General features: G+C 41.2%; 1 protein-coding gene across 5 annotated transcripts in view; it reads right to left on the bottom strand.

Moving 5' to 3' along the window:
* GPATCH8 (G-patch domain containing 8) overlaps positions 1–18,298 on the bottom strand; it is a 116,371-nt gene that overhangs the window by 30,705 nt on the left and 67,368 nt on the right. For 3 of the 5 annotated variants that reach the window (XM_010353981.2, XM_030922882.1, XM_030922885.1), the window contains 2 exons: positions 9,995–10,062; positions 8,626–8,712 (listed from right to left, as the gene is read on the bottom strand). In XM_010353981.2, the coding sequence (XP_010352283.1) occupies positions 8,626–8,712; positions 9,995–10,062 (155 nt within the window). Of the gene's footprint in view, positions 1–8,625; positions 8,713–9,994; positions 10,063–12,192; positions 12,238–18,298 lie in introns of all 5 variants that reach the window. The other 2 variants (XM_030922883.1, XM_030922884.1) reach the window with 1 other exon arrangement.

Consider the following 18,298-nt stretch of genomic DNA (forward strand, 5'->3'; position numbering starts at 1 on the left):
TGAGCAACATAGTGAAACCCCGGCTCTATCAAAAATACAAAACATTAGCCGAGCATGGTGTCATTTGCCTTCTGTCCCAGCTACTTGAAAGGCTGAGGTGGGAGGATCACTTGAGACTGGGAGGTGGAGGTTGCAGTGAGCCAAGATTGCGCCACTTCACTCCAACCTAGGTGACAGAGTGAGAACTTGTCTCAAAAAAAGAAAAAAAAAGGCTATCAACACATGCTCACTAAAGGAAGATCCACTCAACTACACAGGACAAGAAAGGGCACACAGTGTGACAATGAAAATGGTCCCAGAACAGTCAGTGACAATCAATAGTGTAGTAAAGTTATTGAATCTTAAAGACAGACTCCTTTCAGCAGCTATGCAAAAACAATCAAGGAGGGGAAGATCAGGCCAGCCTTTGATCTCTTCAACAACAACACACACACACACACACACACACACACACACACACACACACACACACACACTACTCTCTCTCTCTCTCTCTCTCTCTCTCTAATTCCAGAAGACAGTGGTACAATAAATACTATATCTAAGGAAATAATTAACTTAGGATTTTATATGTATCTTTCAAATATAGGGGATATACACATGTATATATGGAGTTATATGTATGTGTACATATATACACACATATACATAAGTTGATAATTATAAGTTGTAATTGCCTAAATTAATATTACTATTCTTATTTTTTGAGACAGCGTCTTGCTCTATTGGCCAGACTGGAGTGCAATTAGAGTTCACAGGAGCTTCGATCTCCTGGGCTCAATTAATCCTCCCACCTTGGCCTTCTGAGTTGCTAGGACCATAGAGGCATGCCACCGTGCCTGGCTAATATTTGTATTTTTCGTAGAGACAGGGTTTCATCATGGTGCCCAGGCTGGATGTAAATTATTTTTATAGGCTTATGTTTATATAAAATACATATGTATATAAATAATTCAAGAAATACTGTTTGCACAACTATGTTTAAATAAGTTAATAAGGTACAAACTTCAGAAATAATAGAAAAAACTCAGCAAAAGAACTGGCAGACTGGTTCAAAACCATTTACTCCTATAACTAAGATTAAAAGAAACAGGGCTACTAAAGTATATATATATATAACTATAGCATATGCATATAACTATGTATGTTATATGCTGTCAGAAAATAGAAATGATACGAATAATAAAAAACTGGGTGGGCAAGCAGAAGTAAATAGGAATTTGAGTTTGCTTATTGCTGCAAACTCAATAGAAGTTAAAAGAACTTTACAAAACATGAAAATTATCAAGTAATAGAAGTATTGTACATAATATATTATATTAAATGGTATGAAGTCACATACTAAGAATGGCTATTTTACTTATTAATATTATATGATAGAGTTTTTAAAATGGAAGAGGAAAGAAGAGAAAACAAGTTAGATTTTTATTGCTTACAGTATGAAAATAACGGACACTTAAACACGGATAATTTTATTAAGTTATAAAGGTAACTAGAACAACACAAATATAATCCATCCTATATCCATCCATCCATCCATCCATCCACCCACCCACCCACCCATCCATCCATCCATCCATCCATCCATCCATCCATCCATCCATCCATTTACTTCCCACTTTGAGACCACAAAATAACTTAAAAAATAAAATAGGCCAGGCGTGGTAGCTCATGTCTGTAATTCCAGCACCTTGGGAGGACAAGGCAGGCAGATCGACTGAGCTCAAGAGCCTGGGCAACATGGTGAAACCCCATCTTTACCAAAATATACCAAAAATACAAAAAATTAGCTAGGCGTGGTGGTGTATGCCTGTAGTCCCAGTTACTTGGAAGGCTGAGGAAGTCCTTCAAAAAGTACTCGTAGGCCGGGCACGGTGGCTCACTCCTGTAATCCCAGCACTTTGGGAGGCCGAGGCGGGTGGATCACCTGTGGTCAGGAGTTTGAGACCAGCCTGACCAACGTGATTAAACCCCGTCTCTACTAAAAATACAAAAATCAGCCAGGCATGGTGGTGGGCACCAGTAATCCCAGCTACTCAGGAGGTTGAGGCACAAGAATCAGTTGAATCTGGGTGGTGGAGGTTGCAATGAGCCGAGTACGCGCCATTGCACTCTGGCCTGGGTGACACAGCGAGACTCCATCTCAATTGAAAAAAAAAAAAGCACTTGTACTTGTAGAGGCCAGGCATAGTGGCTCACATCTGTAATCCCAGCACTTTGGGAGGTTGACGTGGGTGGACAGCTTCAGCCTAGGAGTTCAAAACCAGCCTGGGCAACATGATGAAACTTTTTTTTTTTTTTTTTTTGAAACTCTGTCTTTAAAAAATATATAAAAATTAGCTGGGTGTGGTGGCATACACCTGTAGCCCCAGCTGCTCGGGAGGCTCAGGTGGGAGGATCGCTTGAGTCCAGGAGGTCAAGGCTGAAGTAAGCTGTGATCACTGCCACTGCATTCCTAGGTGACAGAGTGAGATCCTGTCTCAAATAAACAGTACTCACAGAATATTTACACAGACAAAAAGTCCATTATAGGCTACAGAAGAAACCATAATAAAAAAGTCAGAAATGAAGAAGTAATATGCACAACATATATGAACACAGTATAATACAGCTAAGAATTAACAAAAAAATTTAAATGATCCTTCCATGAATCTGAAACTGCAGAATTTTAAGAGAAAAAAGGATAACAACAACATTATATAGAGGGTAAAGTATATTGCTTTAAGAAGTTAAGCTGATGTGTATTCCCTGAACACAGGTTTAACCCCTTACAGCAATGGAAACAAAAAAATAAATAAAAGTCACACTCTGGAGAAACTCTTGTATATATATATACATATACAAGAAAACATTATTCCACTTATATAAAGTTAAAAAACGTGTAAAACTAGGCCAGGCGGTGGTTCATGCCTGTAATCCCAGCACTCTGGGAGGGCAAGGCAGGTGGATCACCTGAGGTCAGGAGTTTGAGACCAGCCTGGCCAACATGGTGAAACCCCGTCTCTACTAAAAATATAGGAAGAAACAAAAACAAAAACAAATAAACAAAAAAAAAAAACAACCAGCTGGGCATGGTGTCACGTGTCTGTAATCCCAGCTACTTGGGAGGCTGAGGCACAAGAATTGCTTGAACTCAGGAGGTGAAGGCTGCAGTTAGCTGAGATCGTGCCAGTGCACCCCAGCCTGAGCGACAGAGTAAGACTCTGTCTAAAAAAAAAAAAAAAAAATTAGCTGGACGTGGTGGCGCATGCCTGTAATCCCAGCTACTTGGGTAGCTGAGGCATGAGAATTGCTTGAATCTGGGAGGCAGAGGTTGCAGTGAGCCGTTGTGCCACTGCACTTCAGCCTGGGCGACAGAGCAAGACTGTCTCAAAACCAACCAAATAACCAACCCACCCACTTACCCACCCACCCACCCATCCACTACATAAAACTAAGCAATACATGTTTAGGATACAAAACACATTAAAAAACCATTTTTAAATGCAAGGGGAAATAGAAGAGGAAAACTTCCTAATTTATTCTGAGTGTTACCCTGATACAAAGACATTACAAGAAAACTACAGACTAATATCTTTTCTGTGTACAGATGCAAAACTGCTCAACAAAATGCTATCAAACCAAATTCAACAGCATATTAAAAGGCGAAGTGGGATTTATCCCAGGAACTCAATGTTGGTTCAACATACGAAAATCAATCAATGTAATACACCATTACAATGTAATACACCATTATTAGTAACAGAATATAAAAGGAAAAAACCCACAAGATTATCTCAATAGATGCAAAATAAGCATTTGACAAAATCCAACACCCTCTTCCATGGTAAAAACACTAAACAAAGTAGGAATTTCTAGAAACTAGGAATTTCCTCAACCTGATAAAAACAAAAAACCCCCAGCTAACATCATAATGGTAAAAGACTGAAAGCTTCTCTATTAAGATCAGAAAGAAGACAGGAATGTTCACTCTTACATTTCTTTTTTTGAGATGGAGTCTCACTCTGCCTGTCGCCCAGGCTGGAATGCAGTGGTGTGATCTCGGCTCACTGCAACCTCTGCCTCCTGGGTTCCAGTGTTTCTCCTGCCTCAGCCTGCTGAGTAGCTTGCATTACAGGTGCGTGACACCACGCCCAGCATTTTTTTTGTTTTTGTATTTTTAGTAGAGAAGTGGTTTCACCATTTTGGCCAGGCTGATCTGGAACTCCTGACCTCAAGTGATCCGCCCACTTTGGCCTCCCAAAGTGCTGGGATTACAGGTGTGAGCCACCGCACTGGCCACAGTGGTGATAATTTTACAACACTGTAAATAAGCTAAAAATCATTAAATTGCAGTATTGCTTAAAATGATTACAATGGTAAATTTATGTTATGTGAATTTTATCTCAACAACAATTTTACCAAAAAAAATTGTGAAGGGGCCAGACACAGTGGCTCACACCTGTAATCCCAGCATTTTGGGAGGCTGAGGCGGGCGGATCACTTGAGGTCAGGAGTTCTAGACCAGCCTGGCCAACATGGTAGAACCTGTCTCCACTAAAAATACAAAAATAATTAGCTGGGTGTGATGGTGCACACCTGTAATCCCAGTTACTCAGGAGGCTGGGGCAGGAGAATTGCTTGAACCCAGGAGGCAAAGGTTGCAGTGAGCTGAGATCATGCCATTGCACTCCAGCCTGGGTGACAGAACAAGGCTCTGTCTCAAAAAGAAAGAAAAAAAAAAAAAAAAAAAAGGTGAAAAACACAAAATTCAGAATAGTGTTTATCTCTAAAGGAGAAAGAAATGGGATGGGATTATGAAGTCACTGATAGCGCTCTTTTTCTTAAATTGAATAGAAGATACCTAAGGGCTTATAGTTTTTTTATATATCTCACACATTAAAACTATTTAATAAAATAAGAATGTCAAATGACACTGCAGTTTTTTTCTTTTAAAAGTCTGGTAGAGCTATTTGGCTCTAAGATTATGTACAAGTATAACTTTGATAAAAATGAAAATTAAAAAATAAAAATGGGAGGCTGAGGTAGGGGGATCACTTGAGGCCAGGAGTTTGAGACCAGCCTTGGCAACACAGTGGGACCCTATCTCTTTAAAAAAAAAAAAAAAAAAAATTAGCCAGGCATGGTGGTGCACATCTATAGTCTCGGTTACTTGGGAGGCTGAGGTGGGAGGATTTTATGAGCCCAGGAGTTTAAGGCTGTAGTGAGCTATGATAGCACCACAGAACTCCAGCAAGGACAACAGAGTGAGTTCCCATCTCTATAAAATTAGAGATGAGTGATGAAAAGGAAGCAGAGTAGTGACTAAGAATTTTGGTTCTAAAGACAAGTAAAAAGAGAAGATGGTAGCTATATGGAGAGTAAATCAGAGTGGTTTTTGGTTTTGCTTTTTAAAATTTTAGGATTCCCTCTCTCAACAAATGTTCAAGTATGTTTACTGTTGATAGGAAAAGAAAGAGAAAGGTTGCCAATACAGGAAAGAAGTGGAAGGTTCTTGATAAGACAGGGAGAGTTAGGATCCAGAATTCAGATGTAGGTACAAATTATCATTTGACAGATGGTGAAACAAAAGAGAAACATTTAAGTATGAGAGCAGGTGAACCCTGGTTTGATGTAGGATACTATATGTAGATGAAGGCATTACTACCTGATGGTCCAAATTCTCTTTCTTAACTAAAAACATACAGGAAGACAGAGATACGAAAAGGATAGTTAAGTAAAGATGAAGGCTGAGTGTCAATGTTTGAGAATGACAGCTGAGAGGATTAAGAGGGAGATAACACATGAGAGGATTAATTGGCAGCTCTGAGGGCCCAGTGAGGTTGGCAGAAAGGGTATAGAAATGAACGCAAGTAATGCATTTTGTACTGATGGGATAGGCTTTTGGTGAGTACATATGACAAAATGACTAGGAGGAAAGGGAGTTGGGATTAAAGTGCTGTGAGAGGTAAACATGAGTGTGTGGTGCTGGAGGGGAAAAGTACAAACTAAGGAGGAGCTAAGTTACTAAAGTCAAGCTTCCAAAGTCATGTGAAGTTGAAGAAAAAATATAGGAGAATAAAGGAGTGACAGCAGGAAGGAAAAAAGGTCATGGTCAGATAATAGGACATTTAAGATTTTAGAAATAGTGTAGTTCAGAGCTGACAGCGTTTCAGAGTAAATTTTTTTTTTTTTTTTGAGACAGAGTCTCGCTCTGTTGCCCAGGCTGGGGTGCAGTGGCCGGATCTCAGCTCACTGCAAGCTCCGCCTCCTGAGTTTACGCCATTCTCCTGCCTCAGCCTCCCAAGTAGCTGGGATTACAGGCGCCCGCCACCTCACCCGGCTAGTTTTTTTGTATTTTTTAGTAGAGACGGGGCTTCACTGTGTTAGCCAGGATGGTCTTGATCTCCTGACCTTGTGATCCGCCCTCTCGGCCTCCCAAAGTGCTGGGATTACAGGCTTGAGCCACTGCGCCCGGCCCAGAGTAAATATTTTGATCAATAAAATGGGTAAAGTAATTCTTGCTCTTGCCCAGGCTGCAGTGCAGTGGTGTGATCATAGGTCACTGTAGTCCTCAACTCCTGGGCCCAAGTGATCCTTCCAACTCAGCTTCCCTAAGTAGCTGGGATTTATAGGCATGCACCACCAACACCTAGCTTTTTTCTTTTTTCTTTTTGTAGAGACAGATTCTTGCTACATTGCCCAGGCTGGTCTCAAACTCCTGGGCTCAAGCAATCCTCCCAAAGCACAGCTGTGACCCACTGCACCAAGCTGAGAAATAATTCTATTAGGAGGGAGAGAGCATCTCAAAATACTATGCGTAATCTTATGAGGCTGTGAATTACTGAGGTATTTCATTTATTTTTCACTTGACAGTGTAACTTTTACTTGAAAAATAAAAATATATTCTTTATATATTTATATTTCAGACAGTACATAAAATGAATCTGGCTTTTCCCGTTATTTCAAAATATTTATTCATTCAACTAATATTTATTGAGTACTTATGTGCCACACACTGTGCTGGCTGCAGGATATATATTGGCAGACAAACAGACATACTCTCTCCTCAATGCCCTTTCTGACTAGTACAGTAAGCAGAATATAAATTAGTGAATAAAAATTTATAATTACAAATTGTAAGAGAGGTTATTGCAAGAGAATAAGGCAGAGTGGTTAATTATTTAAATGAGTTGATTAGGGAAGGTCTATAACGAGGTAATATTTAAGCTAAAACCCAAAGGATAAAATTTAACCAAGTGAAAGATGATGAAACATGGTGTCATGACCATTCTTGTGCCTAGAGAAAGAGTGTAGCCAGAAAAAGAGGGCCCAGGTCTGAAGCTGAGGAACTCCAGTATCTGAAGTTCAGGCAGAATAAACAGCAGCCAACAAAGGAATCTACATAGTAGCAGCGAGACAGATAAGAAGCCACTAATCTAGGAAAGTAAAAATTCTTCAAAACCAAGAGTAACAAAAATGTTTTAAAGAAGAAAGAGTGTGCCAGGAGCAGCGGCTCACGCCTGTAATCCCCACACTTTGGGAGGCCAAGGAAGGCAGACCACGTGAGGTGAGGAGTTCAAGACCAGCCTGGCTAACATGGTGAAACCCCATCTCTATTAAAAATTCGAAAAAATTAGCGGGCCGTGGTGGCTTATACCTATAGTCCCAGCTACTTGGAGGCTGAGGCACGAGAATCACTTGAACCCGGGAGCAGTGAGCTTAGATCACACCACTGCCTGGGCAACAGAGTCAGACTCGGTCTTAAAAAAAATTAAAAAATTAAAAAAAAAAAAATAAATAAATGAATGATTTATTGGATTTAGCAAATAGAAGTGTTTGGTGGCCTTGAATAAAGTGGTTTGGTGAAAACTGCTAAAGTCAGTGTAAATAGGCTGAAGAGTGAATAAAGAGAGACGACAGGAGAAGAAAAAGGGGAAGGAGAAAGGGGCAGGAAAAGAAGATGAGTTAAGTTATATTCTAGTTCTGGATAAAATAAAACATACAAAAATTTAATATATAGCTAAGCTAAATTCAAAAACAAGAAAGGGGGTCAAGCGCGGTGACTTATGCCTAAAATCCCAGCAAACTGGGAAGCCGTGGCAGGCAGATCACCTGAGGCAAGGAGTTCAAGACCAGCCTGGCCAACATGGTGAAACCCCATCTCTACTAAAAACACAAAAATTAGGCCAGGCGCGGTGGCTCACGCCTGTAATCCCAGCACTTTGGGAGGCCAAGGCGGGTGGATCACAAGGTCAGGAGTTCGAGATCAGCCTGACCAACATGGTAAAACCCTGTCTCTACTGAGTGTTGGGGTTACAAGTGTCAGCCATTGTGTCTGGCCTCAAAGGACTTTTAACAGTTTACTGCTACCACTACTTGACTACCTACTATGTAATAGGCATTGTGTTTTCAAACACTAACTCATATAATCTTCCTAACACACTTTTGAAGTAGGTATTACTCTCTATAGTTTTTACAGAGCCAATAAATAGGAATGTAATAGAAATCTGAGATCTACTACTAATTACCACCAAACGTCAAACAAATGCTGTTAGCAACAGTGATAATTTTCAACAAAATTTGAGTTCTTTCTTCTTTAGTGAGCACCTCCCCACCTTTCAATGAATAGCTCTGTTTAAATACCTTGTACTTTTGTCTCAGCTCTTCTGTGTCTTCTTTTTCCACTTCTAGGACACGGCGCCGTTCGGTAGCATCTTCAGCATAATCAAGCTTGACAAAAATAGATATGATTAGACTTAATTCCTAAAGTATCCCCAAGATTAGCTATGAAAAAGTTATTTGCACAACTACAGTATTATCTGAAAACCAAAAAAATTGTATTTTGCTCAGCTACTGCTTGCTTTACTGTCACCCCACAGAGAAAATCACATGCAAAATAGTTTGTTAATCCTTTCATGCTGGTAGTTTCCAAAAGGCACATTTGTTGACAGTAGACTTCACTTCCATGTTAATTTTCTTTTCTTTCTTTCTTTTTTTTTTGAGATGGAGTTTCACTCTTGTTGCCCAGGCAACAAGATCTTGGCTCACTGCAACCTCCACCTCGCGAGTTCAAGTGATTCTCCTACCTCAGCCTCCCGAGTAGCTGGGATTACAGGTGCCCGCCACGATGCCCTGCTAATTTTTTTGTATTTTCAGTAAAGATGGGATTTCACCATGTTGTTCAGGCTGGTCTCAAACTCCTCACCTGTAGCTGGGATTACAGGCGTGAGCCACCGTGCCTGGAGACTCCTAATTCTTTGAAAATTAACATTGAGTTTGGGCACGGTGGCTCAGGCCTGTAATCCCAGCACTGTGGGAGGCCGAGGTGGGCGGATCACCTGAGGTTAGGAGTTCAAGACCAGCCTGACCAATATGATGAAACCCTGTTTCTACTAAAAATACAAAAATTAGCCGGGCATGGTGTCATGCGCCTGTAATCCCAGCTACTCAGAAGGCCGAGACAGGAGAATCCCTTGAACCCGGGAGATGGAGGTTGCAGTGAGCCGAGACTGCGCCATTGTACTCCACCCTGGGCAACAAGAGCGAAACTCCATCTCAAAAAAAAAAAAAAAAAAAAAAAAAAAAAGAAGAATTAGGAGTCAATGAAGAAGATATTTTAGGCAATGAAAAGTAGGTATTACAGATGGCAGCTGTACCCAATTCTATAGAAGGCAAAGCTTTTATCACAGCAACATTTTAAGAGCTGAGCAACACTGCCTGCTGAAGCAAGCACCAAGGTCTGGATCTAAGTCTGATATTGCCTTGCTGTATAACCCTTGGCAAATCACTTAACTTCTTTATGTACCAGTTAAAACAGGGGCACTGTTTATATTCTATTTGTCTCAAAAGTAGCACTAAATGAAAACGTAAAATACATTTTTTAGTTGTCCAAAGAAAAATATTAAAACTACATTTCATCTGATAAACGTATTCTTGCACAGACATCTCAATTTGGAATTGGTATTATTTCAAAATATCCCATAAAACTTATGAGTTAATGAGATCAATTTACCTCCATTTCCATGCGACCCATGCCCATGACATCATACTTGACAACGATTGGAATGGGATCTGTTCTCCCTGTAACAGGAACACATAATCAAGGTAAGGTGCAAAGCCAAGCCAACAGCTCATTTTACACATTGGGTTTTGGGTGGTTAGAGATCTTGCCTTGGAGTGCAGAGACCAGAAAGCTACAGTGAACCAAACACAAGCCATTCTCACAGCTTACACTCAAGACCTTCCTTTCCTAGTTTAAACCCAACTAACCATCTTGGCTGACCTTCCAGTTGGGATTAACTTCAAATTACTGTGGCAAAATTACATTAATAAGTAATGCAAAGCACTTTTAAGCAATGGCACCAGGAGGTTTAAATTTTAAAACTTTAAAAACTCCTTTTAAGATCCCCAAATAACTTCCCATCAAAAATCACTTCACTCTGTCACTGATACCCTCCTACATAACTTTTTAACCTAGTTAAAAAAAAACAAAAAAACAAAAAAAAACACACACAAAAAAACAAAACTCAACTGGCATGGTTAAATAGAAAAAGTACATCTTCAAACATGATGCAGTAAAACTTTATAATTACAACTCAGTATGTTGAATTTGTTTTCAAAAGATGTTTTACAATTTTTTTTGATGTTCCTCATAGACAAGGAGATGCTTTACAACTTAATGGGGCTGTGAAAAGTTTAAATAAAAAGAAACAATTAGTTGCCCTTAGAGACAAAGAATAGTTTTCCTTTTAATCTGGTGCTCTAAAGTCCCATTTCCTAGAGTGGATTTAACACTGGCTACGAGGGTAACTGGTAAGCTGTGAAAAGGACTAGTTGCGAAGAAAATTGACTTTAAACTAATTGATCTATGCTGGATAATTTTTTTAAATATATATATATTTAATCCACTCATAACCAGCCAAACAAAGCAAAATGGGGCAGACAAGCACTTTACTACCACAGCTGTTTTACATCACAACTTGCGCTTTTTATTGTGATGTAAGCCCACTGAAAAGAGGACTTACCTTATCCGTTGTACACCTTTAGTGAAAAAACACAATGTTTACTTCCCTCATCATTTCACTCAGGCTGGTGTAAACAATTGGTTTTTTTGGTTGTGTTGTTGTTGTTATACACACATATATATAAATATATTATACCTTTGGGCTAAAAATGGAGTTTTCTTAGGCTAAATCTGAGGCATTACCCTCCCAATCCCCAAAAAAAACTTTTTAAAAAATAAATGCCATGATCATGACTGGTTTTGGTCCTGCAAAATAAAGAAGAAACCATGTTCAAAATGACCACAACCACTTGTATTCGGTGGCTCTATATTTGTGGAATTAATTTTTGCCTTTAAGATGGAATGAAAAACAAATTCATAAGTTTAACTACTTATGTATCCTATTATTGTTTTTAAACAATAAATAGGGAGAATTAGAATTATCACAGCAAAAACAAAAAAAAAAAAACCCAAACTGTTAAAGAACATCTCATGTCAGGAACAACAAAAAAAACTTCTAGAATACAGCCTTCTTTTAGATACAATTAAAAGACTGCCAGTAAAGCAAAATGAAAATGCATTACTACCTTATGCCCAATGGTATAATAAATAAGCAGTGACTGCAATCTTTAGCAAAAGGACCAAATTAAAGACAGGTTATAAAAATGACTTCCTAGGTGCAATATCACTTTCATAACGTCTCAATCAGGGATTTACTGGTAAAAATAAATGGTCCAATGAATGAATTAAAAAGAAATGTCAAAGCAATTTATTTTGGTATCTTTTTTGATCTGTCAGAATTTGTTTTGCAAGAATCAAGGAAGTTTTGGTACAAATTCATTACCTCTGTAAACCCCTGTTTATAAACTCTGCATTAGTACTTTTGCCTTCTAAGGCAGTCAAAGTTTGTTTTAATTTATTTATAAATTGCAGTAGCAAGTGCTAGTGCCCATTACATTGTGGGGAAATCAAGTTTTGACAGTATTAGAATTTAATGTTTTAACTGATTTTATTGGCAGTTCTAACACAAACAGATACATCCCTTCTTAACATTACCCTTTAATGAACAGGGATCAGACAAGTTGCATAAGGAAAGGAAAATGAAAAAGACCAAGCAGAAGGATGAAGGCTACAACAGAGAAAGTAAGCCTAACATATTGGTGCACTGATGACAAAAGGAGTAATTCAGTCTGAAAATAAAAAATTACCACTGCTAAGATTACCATCACCACAACAAGTCCAGGATCATAATGCTGTAAAAAAGAAACACCAATTGTTAGGCAGAAACCATTAGGGTAAGAAACAGGCCTTCTAGCAGGCAGACAGGATGGGGTAAAGTAACAGTTGGGCTTTGTCCCTCCCCCAATCTCAGCCAGGGACAGAGGAAGGACATTTTGTGCTACAGCAACTGTTTTCATACTGGTCAGACCAAGGTGTGAGATTTTTACTGCTACTTGAGAACATGAACAACACCCTCTTCAACAAGGCAGGAGGTAGGGTATCAGTTTCAAGTAAGAGAACTAGCTCTAGCTTCCAATCTTTCATTTAACTATTCATTCTGGTAAATTAGTATTCAGGACCCAAGGTAGGACTTTTAAAAGAAATTACATCTAACACTCTATCAGATCAACTAACTGGACAGTAATCAAGTCATTTACTTCACCAAAAGAACTCTAGGAGGCTTAGAGTATGGATGAGATGTCCTCAAGACTTCTCTAGAAATATATATATAAAACAATTAAGAGGTCTAGAAAATAATCTTAGATCTTCAGTGCTTAGAGAACTTTGTGCATTTGAATTCTGTTATGAATGAATACAACTCTTTAAGTGGCTCTCCTCAGAACTTTGCTTCCTGTTAACCAAGACTTCCCAGGCTGGCCAATATCTTTCTTTCAGCACACAACAAAACCAGTCTTTGAAGGAGAGCTCTAGAGAAACTGACATCAAAAGAACTGTCACATTTAAAATTACTCCACTCAGAGTTAACTCACAGAAAATAAACAGTATGACTTTCAAAGCTATCTTGAAGGTGACATTATTGCCTGGGCCAAGTAGTAATTTCTTAACATTATTAAAGAGGCTACAGACCAAGGAAAAATCCCAGTGGGAAAAGACACCAAACACTACATACAGGAAGACGCTGCAGCATTAAAAACAAAACAAAACACCCCTCAGTTTATTCAGTTGCTATCAATGATAAATCCTAAAGAACATCACTAAGAATACCTGAATACCAATTTGTAGTGAATGACCTCAAAAGGTAGGTAGCAACTGAGTGTCTGCTAATATGTATTAGCTAGAAAACTTTTTTTTTTTTTTTCCCGAGATGGCGTTTCGCTCTTGTTGCCCAGGCTGGAGTGCAATGGTGTGATCTCGGCTCACTACAACCTCCACCTCCTGGGTTCAAGCGATTCTCCTGCCTCAGCCTCCCAAGTAGCTGGGACTACAGGCATGCACCACCATGCCTGGCTAATTTTGTATTTTTAGTAAAGACGGGGCTTCTCCATGTTGGTCAGGCCGGTCTCAAATTCCTGACCTCAGGTAATCCGCCCATCTCAGCCTCCCAAAGTGCTGGGATTACAGGCGTGAGCCACCTCGCCCGGCCTCAACTTCTTTTAAAAATAAAATCCAGGTTCCCTACTTCTTGGTTTCTTTTAAAATACAGGAAATATTATTTAAAATATATTAAATTAGTGAGAACATTTTTGTTGCTTGTTTCACTCCAAAGGAAGCAACTTAAACCAGAACACGAAATAATCTCCTTTTTTTTTTTTTTTTTTTTTTTTTTTTTTTTTTTTTTTTTTTTTGAGACGGAGTCTCGCTCTGTCGCCCAGGCTGGAGTGCAGTGGCCGGATCTCAGCTCACTGCAAGCTCCGCCTCCCGGGTTTACGCCATTCTCCTGCCTCAGCCTCCCAAGTAGCTGGGACTACAGGCACCCGCCAACTCGCCCGGCTAGTTTTTTGTATTTTTTAGTAGAGACGGGGTTTCGCCGTGTTAGCCAGGATGGTCTCGATCTCCTGACCTCGCGATCCACCCATCTCGGCCTCCCAAAGTGCTGGGATTACAGGCTTGAGCCACCGCGCCCGGCCGAAATAATCTCCTTAAAAGAAACTGTCTTCCTCAGGAAAAGATCTATAGACACTTACTGTACTTTGGCCAACTGAGGAAGGGAAAGGAAACACATGCAAAATCAAGAATGTGCCAATATCAATGTATTAATCTGATGGAAAACAACTGATATTCATATTTTCTAAATCAAAACCTTAAAAAATGTTTCATAACCGGAATTACATATTTATTTTCTAGAGACAGTGGCGCTCAGGCTGGAGTACCTCGATCAGCTCACTGTAATCTCCACCTTTCAGGCTCAAGTGATCCTCTTGCCTCAGCCTCCCAAAGCTCTGGGATTACAGGTGTGAGCTGCACATCAGCCTATTGTCTATTTTAAAAGGTAGGTTTACTTATGCAATAATAGAAATTCCTAAATGCTCTCATATATATGCAGGTCTTGCTAAAATGTGAAGGCATTATGACATAACTAAAGAGGGAATACAAATACAAAAACCCATTGATTATCATAGCCACCCTGTTATTGAGAACAACCCCTCAGGAATCAGTTTTGATATTAAAATGGTTAAGGCTACACCAATCTATAAAACTGTCCCAAAGACTTAAACTACAGAGAAATAACTCATTTTAAAAATTTTTTTTATTTTTTATTTTTTTTTTATTTATTTATTTATTTTTTTTTTGAGACGGAGTCTGGCTCTGTCTCCCAGGCTGGAGTGCAGTGGCCGGATCTCAGCTCACTGCAAGCTCCGCCTCCCGGGTTTACGCCATTCTCCTGCCTCAGCCTCCGGAGTAGCTGGGACTACAGGCGCCCGCCACCTCGCCCGGCTAGTTTTTTGTATTTTTAGTAGAGACGGGGTTTCACCGTGTTAGCCAGGATGGTCTCGATCTCCTGACCTCGTGATCCGCCCGTCTCAGCCTCCCAAAGTGCTGGGATTACAGGCTTGAGCCACCGCGCCCGGCTTATTTTTATTTATTTATTTTTGAGAGGTAGTCTTGCTGTGTCGCCCAGGCTGGAGTGCAGTGGTACCATCTGGGCTCACTGCAAGCTCCGCCTCCCGGGTTCACGCCATCTCCTGCCTCAGCCTCCCGAGTAGCTGGGACTACAGGAATCCGCCACCACGCCCGGCTAATTTTTTGTATTTTTAGTAGAGACGGGGTTTCACCGTGTTAGCCAGCATGGTCTCGATCTCCTGACCTCGTGATCCACCCGCCTCGGCCTCCCACAGTGCTGGGATTACAGGTGTGAGCCACCGCATCTGGACTGGAAACACTTTTTTTTTTTTTGAAATGGAGTGTCGCCTCTGTCACCCAGGCTGGAGTGCAGTGGTGCGATCTTGGCTCACTGCAACCTCCGCCTCCCGGGTTTAAGCAATTGTCCTGCCTCAGCCTCCTGAGTAGCTGGGACTACAGGTGCGCCATCACGCCCAGCTAATTATTTTGTGTTTTTAGTAGAGACGGGGTTTCACCAGGTTGGCCGGGATGGTCTCGATCTCTTTACCTCATGATCTGCCCACTTCAGCCTCCCAAAGTGCTGGGATTATAGGTGTGAGCCACTGTGCCCGGCCCAGGGAAACACTATTTTTAAAGAGACAAACTCTAGGAATAGAACAACTGGGAAGAACATATTAAAGGACAACCATAATCTAGTAATCAGCCATACTTCAGAAAACAGAAGACATATGATTTCCCTGCAGAAATAAATTAGAAAGGAAGAAGCTTCTACAGTGATTAAAACACTGGTTGAATTGTCAACAGATGTTAAGAATACCACAATGTAAGATGTAAGAACACCACAATGTATCTCTGCTGCTTTTCCCCTTAGAGATTCAACACAAATATTTACAACAAATATTGAGTTTTGGCCAGGCACAGTGGCTCACGCCTGTAATCCCAGCACTGTGGGAGGCTGAGGCGGGCAGATCACTTGAGGTCAGGAGTTCGAGACGAGCTTGGCCAACATGGTGAAACCCCATCTCTACTAAAAACACAAAAATTAGCCAGGCGTGGTGACGGGCACTTGTAATCCCAGCTACTCAGGAGGCTGAGGCAGGAGAATCACTTGAACCCAGGAGGCAGAGGTTGCAGTTAGCCGAGACTGCACCACTGCACTCCAGCCTGGGCAACACAACGACACTCCGTCCCCCCAAAAAACAAAACAAAAGCCCAGGCACGGTGGCTCTGCCTGTAATCCCAGCACTTTGGGGAGGCCAAGGCAGGTAGATCACCTGAGGTCAGGAGTTCAAGACCAGCCTGACCAACATGGTGAAACCCTGTCTCTACTAAAAATACAAAATTAGCCAAGCGTGGTGGTGCATGCCTATAATCCCAGCTACTCGGGAGGCTGAAGCAGGAGAATCGCTTGAACCGGGAGGCGGAGGTTGCAGTAAGCTGAGATCGCACCATTGCACTCCAGTCTGGGCAACAAGAGTGAAACTCTGTCTCAAAGAGACAAAAAAAAAAAAAAAAAAATTACACACACACACATATATATATATATATGGGGGGGAGAAAGAGAGAGAGAGTGCGATTGAGAGAGCGAGAGAGAGAGGAGTTTCTACTATATTCAAGGCACTGTTCTGGGCACTGCATATAGTGATGATGAAAAAAATAAAAAAATTTAAAAAACCAACACCACCACCGCAGCACCATGTTCCATGAATTACCAATAAATAGGCAAAATAGAGTAATCTGAGCAGGTGGAACTTCAGCTGAGTTCAGCATGAGAATGAGAGAAAACAGAACATTAGTGAAGCTAATGCATAAGCAGTTTAAAAAGCTTAAAAAAAAGTCTGAAGTTGTCTTTTAAAGATATCTAAAGTTGTCTTTAAAGACTTGACCTTAATGAAGTACAAGTAATTATAAAAGCCATCAAAAAGTCACAAAATCCACTTTTTTTTTGTTTTTGGAGACAGGATCTTGCTAAGTCACGCAGGCTGGAGTGCTGTGGTGCCATCTCCACTCACCGCAAACTCCAGCGTCCAGACTCAAGCCATTCTTGAGCCTAGGCCTCCTGAGCAGCCGTGCCCGCCACTACATCTGGCTAATTTTTGTATTTTTAGTAGAGATGGGGTTTCACCATATTGCTCAGACTGGTCTCGAACTCCTGGGCTTGAGCGACCTGCTCACCTTGGCCTCCAAAGTGCCGGGAATACAGGTGTGAGCCAATGCGCCCGGCCTAAAATCCACTTTCAAAAGACAATTAAAACTGGGCTGGGCTTGGTGGCTCATGTCTGTAATCCCAGCACTTGGGGAGGTCAAGGCAGGAAGATGGCTTGAGGACAGGAGTTTGAGACCAGACTGGGCAATACAGCAAGACTCCATCTCTTCAAAAAATTTTTCTCAAAAAAATTAGCCGGGCATGGTGGCATGCACCTGCAGTCCTAGCCACTGAGGAGACTGAGGCAGGAGGACCACTTGAGCCCAGGAGCTGAAGTGAGCTATGACTGCACCACTACGCTCTAGTCTGGGTGACAGAGAAAAACCTTGTCGAAAAAAAAGAGAAAAGTGGGGGAAAAAAGAGCATTAAACTGATAAAGGCCAAGACCCAACACTGACATATTTAAAGTACTTATTTCTTATTTTTAAGTAATTCAAATACATATGTGAAAATCAAGAATAAAAAATTACACAGGTAGGCCGGACGCGGTGGCTCAATCCTGTAATCCCAGCACTTTGGGAGGCCGAGACGGGCGGATCACGAGGTCAGGAGATCGAGACCATCCTGGCTAACACAGTGAAACCCCGTCTCTACTAAAAAAAATACAAAAACTAGCCGGGCGAGGTGGCGGGCGCCTGTAGTCCCAGATACTTGGGAGGCTGAGGCAGGAGAATGGCGTAAACCTGGGAGGCGGAGCTTGCAGTGAGCTGAGATCCGGCCACTGCACTCCAGTCCAGGCGACAGAGTGAGACTCTGCCTCAAAAAAAAAAAAAAAAAAGGGCCAGGCGCGGTGGCTCAAGCCTGTAATCCCAGCACTTTGGGAGGCCGAGACGGGCGGATCACGAGGTCAGGAGATCGAGACCATCCTGGCTAATACGGTGAAACCCCGTCTCTACTAAAAAAAAATACAAAAAACTAGCCGGGCGAGGTGGCGGGCGCCTGTAGTTCCAGCTACTCCGGAGGCTGAGGCAGGAGAATGGCGTGAACCCGGGAGGCGGAGCTTGCAGTGAGCTGAGATCTGGCCACTGCACTCCAGCCTGGGCGGCAGAGCGAGACTCCGTCTCAAAAAAAACCAAACAAACAAA

This window comes from Rhinopithecus roxellana, chromosome 19 (genome assembly GCF_007565055.1).
Source record: "Rhinopithecus roxellana isolate Shanxi Qingling chromosome 19, ASM756505v1, whole genome shotgun sequence".
NCBI lineage: Eukaryota > Metazoa > Chordata > Mammalia > Primates > Cercopithecidae > Rhinopithecus > Rhinopithecus roxellana.